Source organism: Sturnira hondurensis, unplaced genomic scaffold (assembly GCF_014824575.4).
Source record: "Sturnira hondurensis isolate 20B ecotype Veracruz unplaced genomic scaffold, ASM1482457v3 Scaffold0013378, whole genome shotgun sequence".
NCBI lineage: Eukaryota > Metazoa > Chordata > Mammalia > Chiroptera > Phyllostomidae > Sturnira > Sturnira hondurensis.
Genome location: NW_028086009.1, coordinates 1,038,474 through 1,053,639, shown reverse-complemented (window position 1 = coordinate 1,053,639; position 15,166 = coordinate 1,038,474). Strand labels below are relative to the sequence as shown.

General features: G+C 36.6%; 1 protein-coding gene across 3 annotated transcripts in view; it reads left to right on the top strand.

Annotated features, from left to right (window-relative positions):
* Positions 1–15,166, top strand: part of KDM4C (lysine demethylase 4C) — a 404,720-nt gene that overhangs the window by 112,620 nt on the left and 276,934 nt on the right. For all 3 annotated transcript variants that reach the window (XM_037061395.1, XM_037061394.1, XM_037061396.1), the window contains exons 7-8: positions 1,471–1,574; positions 5,581–5,718. In XM_037061395.1, coding sequence (XP_036917290.1) covers positions 1,471–1,574; positions 5,581–5,718 — 242 coding nt within the window. The remainder of the gene's footprint in view (positions 1–1,470; positions 1,575–5,580; positions 5,719–15,166) is intronic.

The following is a 15,166-nucleotide window of genomic DNA, read 5'->3' as shown; positions in this document are numbered from 1 at the left end:
CAGAATATACTGCTTTTTGTAGGTAGTTTCTTATACTCTAATGGTTTTTGCTGGCTGTTTGATTTGTTTTCTTCTGATAATCTGTGGCCTCACACACTCGGTGGTGGCATCAAGAAAGGCTTATTTACTTTAAAAATATTTTCTTAAGACCCTACTATTCTAAGAGAGAAAAATGGTACACAATTGCTTAATGAGTGCTGGTAATTCTTTTGTCAGAGTGGTCACATTCTTGAGCTATTTGCATGTAGTGAGCCACAGAGTTAGATAAGGTAACATTTACTTGGCAGTGGAAGAGTTACATAAAATCTGTGTTTTACATTCTACTTTACTCATAAACATTGCACTCATTTACTCATGTTTCCTGGTAAGTTCTACTTTCCCTCTGAATTCTCTCTGCGCTTCTCCTGTCTTTTCCATGTTTCTCTTTTCTTTCCCTTCTACCTTGCCCACTCTCATCACCATGGTAGTGTTCCCCTCTGAGTGTGGAAGGCGAAGAGCAGGGCATCAAGCATGCTTATTTTCTTCTGGCTTGCATAACTGAGTTAATGAGTCTGCTTCAGACAGAATTGCAGGGTTGAAGCCAGCAATGGAGAAAAACAACTGTGTTTTGCTTTGTAATACACTGTAGAAAAAAGGATTGTTGCAGTTTAGCTTTCTCACTTAAAGGCTGTCTCAAAATGCTACTCCCACACAGGTTGGTGAGGCAGGTTTCTAAGTGTTTGACTGGTTCAGGAAATTAGTGGCAGTTAAACAGTTTAAAATTAATCAGAAAGAAACAAAGAAAGGTGGGAAACTGCTATCTGTCTACTGTCTGGTATTGAGGCAAATGGTTCTTGAACGATCACCTCTAAGAATCTAAAATGAGAGATTCCTCTACTAAAACACAAAGTTACCCACCTAATCTCCCTTAGTATTTTGTCCATTAATTAGATATTAGGCAGATTAAATTCAAATTTGTTAGAAAATGAAAAATTTTCGGGTTTAGTAATTTTACATGTTATGGAAACAATTCTTTGTAGGTCTTTTTTATAAAAGTCAGTCTTTGGTGATACCAAAATATATCTGTTAATTTTTAAGAATTCTGACTCTTGCTTTGGCTGGTGTGGCACAGTAGATTGAGCACTGGCTTGTGAACCGAAAGGTTGCCCATTTGAATCCCAGTCAGGGCACGTGCCTCGGTTGTGGGTCTGGTCCCTGGTTGGGGATGTATGATAGGTAACCAGATGATGCTTCTCTCCCTTTCTTCCTCTCTTCCCCTGTCTCTGAAAATAAATAAATAAAACCATTTAAAAAATTATCTAGTTTTTAGTATGAGGTTTTGTGTGTGTGTGTGTGTGTGTGTGTGGTGAAGTTGGCCTGTATTTGCATAAAGCTGTCATTTTAAGAGACTAGCAGCACAAAGCTTAAAAAATCGTCAGAAATTTTATCTTAATTGATATATTACTGCGTTTATTTATTATTCCCATTTAGGTTTTTTCCCAAGCAGTTCTCAAGGGTGTGATGCATTTCTTCGCCACAAGATGACACTGATATCTCCCTCAGTGTTGAAGAAATACGGCATTCCCTTTGATAAGGTATGTTAGTATTACGTTTCAACAGATTAATTTCTGTGTGTAGTATTTGTATTTAAAATGCATTTAACAACACTAATATAGCTGTGACTTCACAGTGGAATTTTTAGGATGTGGGGAAAAAATTCAGATTCATGTTTTATAACCATTATTTATCTAAATAGTAATTTGAAGTTATTTTATTTCAGAATACATTTACTAGAGATTTCATGCTGTCATAGTTTAGTTATAACTACTGATAATAAAATGTAGCACATTTGACAAAATAGGATGTAGCTCTTCTATAATGAAGTCTTTTGTATGTGCAACTTAATTTATGTCTGTTTTCTAAAAAAGAATTCAGAGCAGTTATTATTAGCAGTTTTTTTGGTTAGAATCATTGATTATGGTACCATTATATTGCTTCTAAACACACTTAGACATAATACAATTGAGATTTCATTATGGATAAAAATTGCCCAATGACTTAATAATCAGATATTGCTTCTTTGGAGTATTTTTAAACATTAAGTTCTGTTAGACTCTGCACATGCTAAAGCCCTCTTTTTTTTGTCCATGGGTAGTTACTGGGTCAGAATTATTACAGAACATGATGAGCATTTTTATGTGAAGAAACTGAAATGAAAAAAGCTTTTGCCTAGGTAAATAAAAGCTCTCTCTCAGTTGGAGGAGGATTAAGCCCTTAGCTACTTCTGGAAACATTAAAAAATAGCTCCACTCTCATCTCCATTTTTTTTGTTTGACTTTCTTCCCATAATCCTTGTTGTGTTCCACCTTAGAATCTTTTCACTGTGACTAAATCTTAACCTCTTCTTAATCTGGGGTCCTTAAAGTCCCTTCTGCCTCCCTTTCCCCCCCATCCCCCTTACTTTGGCTTTGTTTGAAGTATCATTTTTTTCAAGGACCAAGAATCCTTCTCCAAGTTGGAGTGACCCCCCTGCCCACTCACAAACTGTGTATGTGGCAGTCATTATGACACATATTTGTCTTGTGAGATGAGGTTGCTCTTAGCACTGGTTTACTGAAATACTTTTATCCAAATACAAAAAAACATGATTCTGAGTGTGCACTGTGGGAAATGTCCATGGGTGTGGAGAGTAGCTGGTGATAGGTGACAGCACTGTTGCATGCATAGAGGTGAGAGGCTGTCCCCCCCAGAGGGGCCTCTGTCACTTTGGGGCTTTGTCTTACTTGCAGATACCTCAGGGCACTGGACTTTTCTGTCATGAACACATTCATCAGTAGTGTTTCTTTCAGGTGGTTGGCATAAGTTCGATTGGGCACTTTTATTTAAGTTGGAATATTACAAAGTAGAGGAGGAGTGGACTAGAGTCCCACAAGAAAGAAAAACCCTCCATGGGGTTAGGACTGGTGATAGGTATTGATGGAGCTGTTCTTTGGAGAGGAGCTTATATGAAGTAGCCGGACTGAGGGATTGGCTCATTCTCCCAGGATGTGGATCTTCAGGGTTTGTAGCTACTTTCCAATCTTTAGGGGAAGGAGGTAGGTGCCCTGCGCCTCTTTCTTGTCTGTGGATCCCTAAATCATCTTTTGAGGATGGGACATTTTCTGATTTCTATGGAAGTGGCAGGAGATTGTCTTCAGATGATGAGACACCAGTGACATGAAGGCCAATTGACAAAGTATTTCTATAAAATACTGCCATTTTCCCTTTTACCTTTGTGAATGGTGTATGACACATGATGCTGTGCTCCTTAAAAAACTCATTCCCTGATGTTAACGTAACATGGGACAGAGTAGCACAGGCTTTGGAATTAAACTTGCAAATTCATTCCTGATTCTGTCCCTTGGATAAATTACAGTTTTTCTGAGCCTGATTTTCTTCAGAGCCTCATTTTCTTCATCTGGAAAATGGGATAATAATAGTACCTACTTATTAGGGCTATTAGGATGAAAAGATGTCTGTATCAGCAATTTTCAATCTTTTTCACCTTATCACACATAAACTACTAAAATTTTGTGGCACTCAAAAATAATTTTTTTGCTGATTTGACAACAAAAATAAGTATAATTTTGATTCATTCACACTGGATGGCTATTATTGTGTTGACTGTTGTCATTTATTTAATTTGACAATCTGAGGGAAAAGAGGTCAGTGCCCCTGACTGAATAGTCAGTTATTGCACGTTTTAAAAATTCCTGTGGTGTACTGGTTGAAAATCAGTGGTCTATATGAGGGCTTCACATAGTATATGTTATATAGTAAGTATTCTCTCTCCCCGGTTCAGCCCCTTTTCTTAGGCAATCGTTTCACAGTTGGAGTAACAGTTTTCTTTTCTTTTCTTTCAATGTATTTGTACATATTCAGATATATATATGAAAATATGTATTTAACAAATAGTCAGTGTTTACTTTCAGATTGTATGTATTACTCTTTCCAACTTTTTCCATGACATGGGATTGCGATGATTGTTTAATCTTTTAGTAAAAGGGACTCATTCTTTTCTTCACAGTACTTTTTTTTTCTTTTTTTTAAAAATAAATTTATCACACAGAGGCAGTAAATTGGCTTTATATTTTGGGTAACTGACTGACATTTTTCTAGAAATTTTACAGAGGCATAAAATTTAGAGTCCCATTAATGGAGGACAGGTGTTCTTCATCATGGCAAGAGCAGGGTTTTCAAGGCGGAGTAGAGAAGGACTGTAGGTGGGATTCATTGGAGCAGTGACAGTAGTTTCCTTTTTCCAATGACAGCGGTCCTTTCCCTTTCCCCCACCTTTATAGAGGTAGACGCAGTTGAGCAGGGTGAGTTTTCTTTTATCAGGTAGTATGAGAATGGTCCTAGTTTTTAAGCACAATTATAATTAATGAGATTCAGTGAGGAAAGGAGAGACTCAGGCTGTGTCCTCCCGTGGCTCAGCATGGTGGAACTGGAACTGTGTTGAACATGGATAAGCCATTCTCTGCCTGCCAGGTGGCAGCTGAGTTGCAACCCATTGCAGTTAGGGACACCTGCTGGAGTGTCACGGGGGAGGAGACAACAAACTGAATTTCAGACGTTGGGAAAGAAAATACAGCTACACACAACATTTTAGCATTCCCAAACTTGCGAGTGAATTGCTGTGTGTCTACCTGTATTCACACAGTGTGTCTCCTGTATGTTTACACATGTGTATATACCCACATCCCACATACTCATTTCTCAACATTTTAGGAATGAAATGAACCATGGTGACTGAATGAACCAGTGAGTAATAAACTTGATAATCTAGCACAGAGTAGGCAGTTTTAAAAAAGCACTGAAAAATTTAACTTTACTATTTTTCTGTTGATCATGGTGTATTTTGTGTGCTTTGATGATTATAAAGATACCATTCTTTTAGATTTTAAAAATAAAAATAAATAAATTTTTATCTTTGCTTTGTAGCTCCTGGTTGATTTACCTGTTATTTAAATTGTATTTAAAAATCTCTTCACTCATACACGTATATATTAATTTGACTAGTTCTTTGATAGAAATTTTACTATTAGATAAAATAGTTAATTGATAGTTTTCTAAGTATTGTGGAAGAATAATTTGATGAACACCACTAACTCTTTAGCAATAGGAATTCACAATAAAACCTGTTCAGCATGCATTATGAAAATTGTCGCAGTTCTAACTTGAAAAAATCAGTTATGATATGTCCTTTTATATAATTCCAACAACACAAAACTTAAAAATATTCAAATGTATGCATGATTAATAATATGAACAGATTTATTAGAATAACTTGAAGATATTTTTATATAAAGAATGATATCTTTAACTATAGATTGAATGATAGAATTATATAGCCCTGGTCACACCCTGTTTAGAAAAGTCTTAAAAGTTTCCTGAACAACTAATAAAGGATTAAATAAAGAATCTGGGGGCACTTTTTACACTGGTATATCCCAATGTCATGGCATTATTTATTAATTTTTTTAAGAAAATATATTTTAATTGTGTTCATAATTGAGAAGTCTTAAAATTGGAAAGTACTGTCTGTTTTCTGCTCTGCAGATCACTCAGGAAGCTGGAGAATTTATGATCACTTTCCCATATGGGTACCATGCTGGTTTTAATCATGGTTTCAACTGTGCAGAATCTACAAATTTTGCTACTATCAGATGGATTGACTATGGGAAAGTTGCTAAATTGGTAAGTTATGCCTCAAAAATAAAGCATAAATTAAATGCGTATTCTGGTTAGTATAGAGGGAAAGGTAAGATCATATACAGCATTTATTTTTTTCCTCATTGTGTACCTCTCACCATGGTAATTTATTTCAGACTAGATTTTACATAGGCTATATTACCATTTGTAGCTACATTTGTCTATTTTGAAATTAATGTAGAATAATTTACCTTGAAAGGTAATTTTATGCAGCTGATATTTGCTTTCTCTCTTGAGACCACTGACTGTTTTTTGTGAGATTTTTCTGGTAGCTCCCTGTGTGTGGCTCCATGACTGAACTGTCTCCATGTAAGAGTTCAGTCCATTGCTTAAAAAACAACTGTTTACAAAAAAAAGTGTCAGTAAAATCATAACAAGTTGAGGTAGACTGGTAAGAAAGGATTAAAACTGCCCTCAGTACAGAAATGAATTCTTTTTGATAATTTTTAAAAATTGATTTTTGAGAGAGAGAGAGACAGACAGGCAGACATCGGTTTTTGTTGTTCTGTTGCAGTCATTGGTTGTCTCTTGTATGTGCCCCAACCAAGGATCGAACCCCCAACCTTGGTGTATTGGGATGATGCTATAACCAACGGAGCTATCCAGCCAGGGCCAGAAATTAATTCTTAAAAGTAATTATGTAGAACAAGAAATATATCTTCATGTTAACTTTAGAATAAAATTTTGCTACTTCTGCCCATTATGTTTAATTTAGTTCCATATACTGTGTATTTTCATTCACAACTTTTGTTAATTAATTTCCCCCTGTGGCATTAAATAGAAGACACCCTCAAAGTGGTGGTGGCTTCTGTTAGGTTGCTTTCTTTTGGTGCAGAAAGGGAGAGAGCAGCTTCTTAATGAAACTATGTTTTACGGAGTATGTAAAATTGACCTGGATTTAGTGGAAAATGATATATACAGCTTACATGGCCTTATTGTGGCTACTGCATGGTACAAGCTAGTATTTTTCATTCTACATTGATAGAGCTTGCATGCAGAACCATTGGATGTATTTGAATACAAATATTTAGGAAAGGTAACTCTAGGTTTAATTTATATGTGTATTTAGAAAATTGCACAATATATTTTAAAAAGTATAGTCCCCTTAAGTATGGCAGCTTAAGAAGCATTTGAATAAATTCGTGAGATAAAGGAAAGTTCTCATATTAGAAGACTTTTTCTGTTTGAGTAATTTCTATTTGAGGGGTAATTTAGAAAGGAAGAGAACTGAACTATTTCTTCCCATTTCACATCCTTCCTATTGTAGTAAACCTAATTTAAAAAAAAAGAAAAATCTCAGTGTGTATGTACCTTGGCCAGCTACTGCAGTGTTTTTGCAGAAATGTAATGCTAGTATCTGTATTGAAACAGTGTCATAACCTCAAAGTTACCACAAGCTATGCTATTTTGTAGTTTGCTGCTTTAATCATTGACATAGTAAGTTAGCTATCACAGCTGTTACAGTCACTAGAAAAAATGAGTTCATCTTTGTTTACTACATATTTCAGATCTAATTCAAGGTATTGACCAAAATAGCTTCTCTCCAAGGCTAAAGTGTGTTCACATTTCCATGTACATGTGGAGTGGAGTGTGACCATGTCACAGAGGTCTATGTTGATCCTTTCTGAAACCTTACTGTTGGAACCTAGCATTGTGGCGTTGTTAAGAAGTAGTGTGTACTGTGGTGGACGAGCCAGGGATTTGAGGCGGAACTTTTCTTCTCCTACCTAGCCATGTAACAATAGGAAAGTCATTTATTCTTTTCATTTCTTCCTATACAAAGTAGAAATACTTCTCTATCCCATAGATTTCTTTTGAGGAGAAAAAACTTAGGTATGTTCATATGCACTCATGCTGTGTTGATTTATAGCATTCAATTTAATCAAGGGATATGACTGACTTTGTTCTGGGTATTTTACTAGGTACATTAGAATGTTCAATGGTTGTATATAATGTGTTTTGGCAAATTTAAAATTGTTGTAATTACCTATGTTTTTAGGTTTGTCTCCATCCTTCCCTTTTGGTGAGGTGGTGCTACCCTGAGAATGTATTATTTTTCTATTGCTGCTGTAGCAAATTATCATAAAATTAGTAATTTAAAAACAATACCCGTTTACTACCTCATAGTTCTATAGGTTATATGTCTGACTTTGGTCTCACCAAGCAAAAATGAAGGTACTTGTGGGCTGCATTCCTCACTGGAGGTTGGTGAAGAATCCATTTCCTTGCTCAGTCAGGTTGTTGGTTGAATTCAGTTCCTTGCACTTGTAGGACTGAGTTTCCTTTTCCTTCTTGGCCTTTCAGTGAGGTCCCCGGTTCTAGGGGCCTCTCTCAGGTTCTTGCACATGGTTCCCTACATTTCAGAGCAAGCAATCTGCAAAATCCCTTTTGTCGTGTAAAATACAATATTTACAGATTGTTACAGATTACAGGGATTCAGATGGATATCTAGGCATTCCGCATACCTAGAGTTCTGCATAGAGAGTTCTGATGAATAGCTGACCTGGTGGTATACTAAGAGTCTACCTGGAGTCATGTATCTAATTTATTTATTTTGCTTAAAAATAGGAAACTAAACTTGTAATGGATACAATTCAGAATTTTTCATTAAAACAGCCTTATACTTTTTAATCATTTCCTCAATATTAATGTTTTCTTGGCTATTCTCAGTTAATAAGTTCTGTTACACTACAGTGTGCTGTGATATTTTTTCAAATTTTAGTTCCTTTTACCACTTATTTGATATATTTTTATTGATTTCATGTCTGTTTCTTTAGGCAACCTTACAAATTTATGGTGTGTGTGCCACATGCATCTTGGAAAATTAGTGAGTCGGACAATTAGTTTTTTGTGTTTGCTTGGGAACAAATGTATGGTAGATCAATAGTCAGTTGCACTTAAAGGACTTTTAGCTTTCAGGATTACCAAGTTTGTTACTTTGTGTTACTTCTTTGCTTTTTTCTATGTATTCTAAATGATAATTATTGAAAAAAACCAAGTTGTTTGTCAAAAGCAATGATGAATTATGCATTTGGAAGGGATAATTTAGAAAATAATGGCATGCTTTTTCATAGTTGAGGCACTTGGGGGTGATATCTGCTTTACCTATCATATATTTTTTAAGATTTTATTTATTTATTTTTAGATAGTGGGGAAGGGAGGAGAGAGAGTGAGAAACATTGATCAGTTGCTCTTGTACATGCCCCATCCAGGGACCAAACCTGCAACCTTCTGTTTCTCAGAATGATGCCCAACCAACTGCACCACACCCGCCAGGGCTACATGTCACATACTTGATCTGAGTATATGAAAGCATCTAATAATTTGTTTATAGTGCAGCATTAATCAACTAATGTGGGATCTCCACTGATTATATTTTATATATTGCAAACTAGTTATTTCTTATTTTCATGACTTAGAAAAGCGTTGTTACAGAACGCTATTCTTTAATTAAAAAATGGCACCAGGGTTTGAAAAGGTGATCCTCAGGGATTCTCTGGTATATTATCTTTGTTCGACTGCCAGTGGACTTTGGTTAATATGAGCTTTTTAGCCCATTCAGGTGGCTGCTATTGAACAGAGCTCCATTTATTCAAAGTGCTTGTCTGCTGTATACCAGGCACCATGCATATTTCTATGAATTCATCAGTTGGAGGATTATGTGTTTAATGAGAGCAAAGAAGTGAAAGTCAAGTTGGCTCTGGCAAGGAATCAAGGGCTGCTTCCTTGGTCATTGGCTGCTTGCCTTCTGGAGGCATCTCTGGAGTAGGATGGGAGAGGGGATTTCTGTGGATTTCTTTTGAATGTATTACTGTCCTTTTGGTATGTGGTATATATGTTTAAGAAAAGACTAACATTGATTGGAACTCCCATTCCATTATTTGTGCTAAGCCCAAGTAGCTATCTTCCAAATTTTAGCAAATTTCTAGATGCTTTATATTCTTAACAACTATAATTATGTGAATATTTTACTGCCTTTCAGTATATTGTTTTTTAGCACTTAATTCCAGTAATCCCTCCCTCTTTTTAATCATATCTACCCAAACTGCCTCATCTCACAGCAGAAGGCTTTTTTTGCACTTAGATTATAGAGAAGATCTTCAGAAAATGGGCAAAGGTGGGCATGAGGGGCATTGACCTCTTAGCCTTGATGCCAGCGTAATTTGACTCTCCCTGTTTCTAAAAATCTCCACTAATGCCCCATATCCTTACTATTCCTCTTGCTCCTCTCATCAATGAGGGTTATTTAGCTCTCTCTTTTGCCTTGGCTTGCAAAATACAGCATAGCAAATCCTGCGTGATACTACAGAACAGAAGGTCTTGTCTTCAGAGGACACATCTACCTGACAAAGCAGTTATGTAATTTTCCCCATTTCATTAGCCAGAGGTAAGAGTTTCACTGAAAAAAATTGAGGAGAATGTTCTGTGTAGCCACATGCTTGTTTGACTACTGACTTAGGCAGTGTTTGGCTTTGGTGAGTGCTCAGCGATTTTCTCCTCTGCAACAGGAATTGTGCTGTGTGCGTGTACAGTGGAGAAAGATGCGTTAGTTGTCTTCAAGGAGGTTTCGTAAAGAGCAGAGGGCTTGTAATAAACCTCTGTTTGTAAAGTTGTGGTATGAATGGGACGTGCTATCAAATGCCAAGTTATTTATCTTTGGTATTATAGTAGCTTTGAACATCAGAGCAATCTAGAGTGAAATGCTATATTTATTTTTTGTAGTAGAGGTTTAAAAATATGTAACATAGATTAACAGTTGAAATAAGAGGTTGGTACATATTCGAGGGGAATGTTTTCTGTTTGTGGTGTATTCTTTCTGTGGTGAAGCGGAGTCCGTGATTACTTCTGTGCAGCAGCTGAGTGGCACTCACAGGGCTGCTTCCTGGCTGAGTTGGATCAAAGAGCTGGCCTGCAGGTTGTATTTCATTTTTCCGTTTGGTGGGATGAAATGCAGTTGTTTTGATGTTAGGTTTGATGGATTTGTTTGCCACTGCATTCATTAGCTTCACATCAAAAAACTGACAGGCTGTTAAATGAAACTTTGGCTTAGATTTTCAGCTTGACTGTTTGGAGACATTTGTGAAGATATTTTGTTTTTGTGTTGCATCAGCCTCAAGCACTGTGATTGTCTCAAAGGGAAGAAAAGTTATTTACTGATTTTTTTTTGAGTAAAAAAGAATCATTGTCTTGAGGATAGTCGTATCTAGCCTACACCATCAGAAGTGGTGTATTTATGACACTGTGCGGTGGGAGAGACTTATCTATGGCATGATAAATAATGTTATCTTCTTGGAAGGAGAGGTAATAGTTGCTAACTCCAAAATGATATCTCTTATTTGCATTAATTTTATTATAGGTGATACTCTATTAACATGATATGCCAGAATGTTGAAAAATTGCACTGCATAGTTGGGAATGTTCTCCTATGAACTCCAGGAGCGTTACTTCACTATCTAATTTTAATGCATTCTGACATTTGAATCCTCAAACGTTCGAACAAGTTTAAAAAGAGATGATAGAATTTTGAAATTGATTTCTTTTTCATCTGGTAGGGATTTCAACTATTACATTTTCTCGCATACAAAAACCACGATATGGGTTCATTTTATTTTATAGTTCAATCCTTCTGTAAAATTAAATTTGGCTTTTCTTAAATCAGGTAGCATCCTTCCCCCAAACCCTTTAATCTTGGGCAGCAGTATATATTAAAACAATCAGGAATCATTTTAGTGGTGAACCACTAGGTTATAAGTTAATATGCTTTACATCACAAAATACTAATAGAGTGACATTTCTCTATTCTTGTAGCTTGTGAAAGAAAGCAAATATGGACTGTTTTTCATATTGCTCATTTAACAGTTCTTGGCATTCTAATTTTAAGTGTCTGATAAAGCATCTATATTACAAATTTGTGAACCATAGGGGTTTTTATATTCTGCATTTTCTCTTTTTACCTGTTCTTTCTGTTTCCTGGGCCCTGGTGGTACAGTGCTGATAGGTGGCTGTATGATGCTTTTTTTTTACAGGGCTTGATGGGAATAAGAGACAGTATTATGTAGAGAAAAAGAAGCATAAGATCTCTTGTCCTTAAGAGGTTGTACTCCAACTGGGGAGTTAGTAATTACATATCTGGAAGAGGTATTTAGACATAATATTCACATTTGTTTCTATTTTACTCTAATAAAGTGTTGAGTTGTGGGATTCAGAAAATCTGAGACTTCCAGCAGTGGACTAGAAAGCCCCTGCCTGGGAGAAGAATCTTTCCTTGAGACCTACCTGAAATCTTCCTTTTATATCCCATGGCCAACCATAACTATAAAGAAGGCTGGCTAAGTAAATGGCAAGCCACTGACGTTTTTAGACAGATGTTGTCTCTGCATAGGGTGGTTCTCAGCCCTGTAGAGCTTTAAAAGCATGGACTCCTAGCCCCGCTCAGACCAACAGGATGAGAATCTCTGGTGAGGAGATTTTGCATTTACATTTTAAAAATTCCCGTAGGTGAGTCTGGTGGATGCTTTGGGGTTGAGACCCACAGGTATTTGGTAAATTAAATAAGGCCTTTGTATGATTGGGTTGAAATCCATTGATGTGATATAATTTTTTCTATTAAAAGATATTTTGATTTCCAAACCATCAGCTTATCTTCTTATAAATTGGAGATGTGTAATAACATCCAAATATATCATTAGTAGCCTCTGTTCTGTAATAACTAATAGGTATTTGGGCACCTGCTGAATTGGAAGTTTCATGGATATGTCCTGTAAATGTGCCCTTTAGTACAATATTTTTAGAGGGAAGAAGGAAACATATTGGGCAAGATAAAATAACAATATAAGAGAGTAGCATGAAGGTTAAAGAGATGAGTGTACTGTATATAGCTATTTCTTAAGTATAAACTTTTGTTCAGTGACTTCTTTTTGGAATTTTTTTTTTTGTTTTTAAACCCCTTTCTAAGTTTTTTCCTGTTTTGTTGTTTTTAAAATATTTTATTTATTTATTTTTAGAAAGAAGGGAAGAAATGGGGAAAGAGAGGGAGAGAAAGATCAGTGTGTGGTTGCCTCTCACGTGCCCCTTACTGGGGACCTGGCTGGCAACCCACGCATGTACCCTGACTGGGAATTGAACCAGTGACCCTTTGGTTTGCAGGCTGACAATCCACTGAGCTACACCAGCCAGGGCTATTTTTTTTCTTTCTTTATTTCTTTGTGCAAAAACAGGGAGCCAGTCTCAGGTGGAGACAGAAGCATAGCCTCTCTCAAGCCCTACTCCTGCAGCTGCCTGCTTCCCCTGCTCCCTATTCTGCTCTACCCTGTTCCTTTTGTAAAAATTGAAGAATTTTGAGTGAATTAGACCTTTATATTTCTGTCTGGTTGGATGGTGATTTGGGGGAAAGGGGAAAAGGAATAGGCTGGGGAATTGAGGTAGGGGATCATTTACATGTTTTCAACCCCTCTTTCTCTCCCTCTTTCATGCACCCTCATCAGATTGTTATGTAATTTATTTTGCTTTCTCTTTTTGCTATGCCCATTTTCAAATGGCAGTAGGGATGTGGGATCAGATATGAAATCAGGGTGGGTAGGGAGTCCTCCTGGGCAGCCATTTTCCTCCTCCATGTCCATTTTTAAACATGTGGCTTCCATGGGGGTGCTAGGGACATGGGGAAAACCACTCTTGTGCCAATTACTTCTCTCTATTCTCTTCCTCAGCCAGTTAGTGTGGTCAATGATGCCTTCTGGTGTCATGGCAATTACCTTGTGGATCCCCTTCCAGTATTTCCTCTCCAACCTGTTTCCCTCCTTACCCAAATCTTGTACCCACCCCCCTCAGTCTCTGCTCTGGGCATTGCTGAAGATCCAGGCTCATGTCAAGTTCTGTACTTGAGTGATGAGTGGAAACAAGACAAAAATAAATAAACTCTTGATCTCTTATATAATAATGTAATTATATAGTACTATAGTTGGGCTATCAAAGCTGAACCTAAATTATCAAAGAGGTAAGTACCATCTCTATTTAAAATATCTGAAAACAACTTTCTCCTATACCCCCCTCCCCATAATCCCTGTATCTCCTTTAAGCTTATTTCTTCTTATTACTGTCTGACATATATGTATAACATTCAAATTTATTTTGTTTTTCTCTCTTGCACTTATATAACAAAGTTCTATAAAAGCGAGGATTAAAAAATATTGTTAGTTCATTTCTGTGTTCTCTACCTAGCATATAATAAATGCTCAAGAAATAGTTTGTTGAATGATTAATTGACTTGCTCAAGGCCATTTGATCAAAAGCATCAGAACCAAGATTCAAAGATAGGAATCTTGTGTATCTTTTTATTTTCCCCATTTAGACATTTTTTTCTTTTTTTAAAAAATATTTCAGCTAACATTCACTGACAGCTCTGTCAAACAGCACAGAATTATAGATGTAATTTAAATATCCATGTAATGTAGAAATCTACCACATTAAAAATGTTCTGAGAACCTAAAGTTGTCCAGTCCATACCTAAAATTTATTTTCAAAATTGAAAATGTGATCACATCAAATCAGATGATGCCTGAGATTTCATTGCAGAAAAGAAAATGTTTTATTTGAAAAGTTTTGGGACAAGGCAAGAAAAAGAAAATACATGGATTGTTTGAATAAAGTCACTTCTCCTGTACCACCAAATAAGCTGATTTTCTTTGGGAAAATCATTCTGTCTTGCTGAAGCTGTAATGTTAAAATGGTGGTCCTGTTCCTAACTTGATTCAGAAGTTGTGGTTGGAAATGTCCACATGTGGCTTAGAAAGAAGAATATAGGAGATAAAGAGCAGTTTGTGGCTGTGGAGCTGGGTTCCAATGTAGGCACCCCTGTTGCTGGCCATTGATTCTCCTGCTAGCAGTTTAACTAATTTGAAAACTTTATGATCTAATTGCTAATTGTTTGCTCTTACGCAGTACCTCTTTTAAAAAATATGTAGCCTTTTGGCACACTATGTAATTTAAAGAAAAAGCTGGTTAAAGGAGGACGTGGGAAAATTCCTTAAGTGGGCTCAGAACCCCTGCCCTAGCCAGCCACACGGCGATTTCTTTTTGTTTGTTTGTTTTCAGCAAAAGAGGCTAAGTGTGAAATAAGACTTCTTAAATAAGGCATGCCAGTCAAGGTCACTGGTCCCCTTTTTCATTTGCTGCTGATGAAACGGTAACAAAATGTGATGCCCAGTTTTAAGCCTGTGGGAGTTTTGGTTATTTGATCATTTGCTATGACCTCTTTGACTCAAAGGAAAGCTTTAATGGGATTTCACTGGGGTCAGTGGCTATAGACTTTAATTTGTGGATCCATAGTCTGCCCTCCCTCTGCTTTGAGCAAGGTGATTGAGAGGATGAGCACTTCTATTTCAGAAACTCCTTGGTGGAACTGTAGTTTAGAAGTTCCCCATAGAAGCCGTGGCCA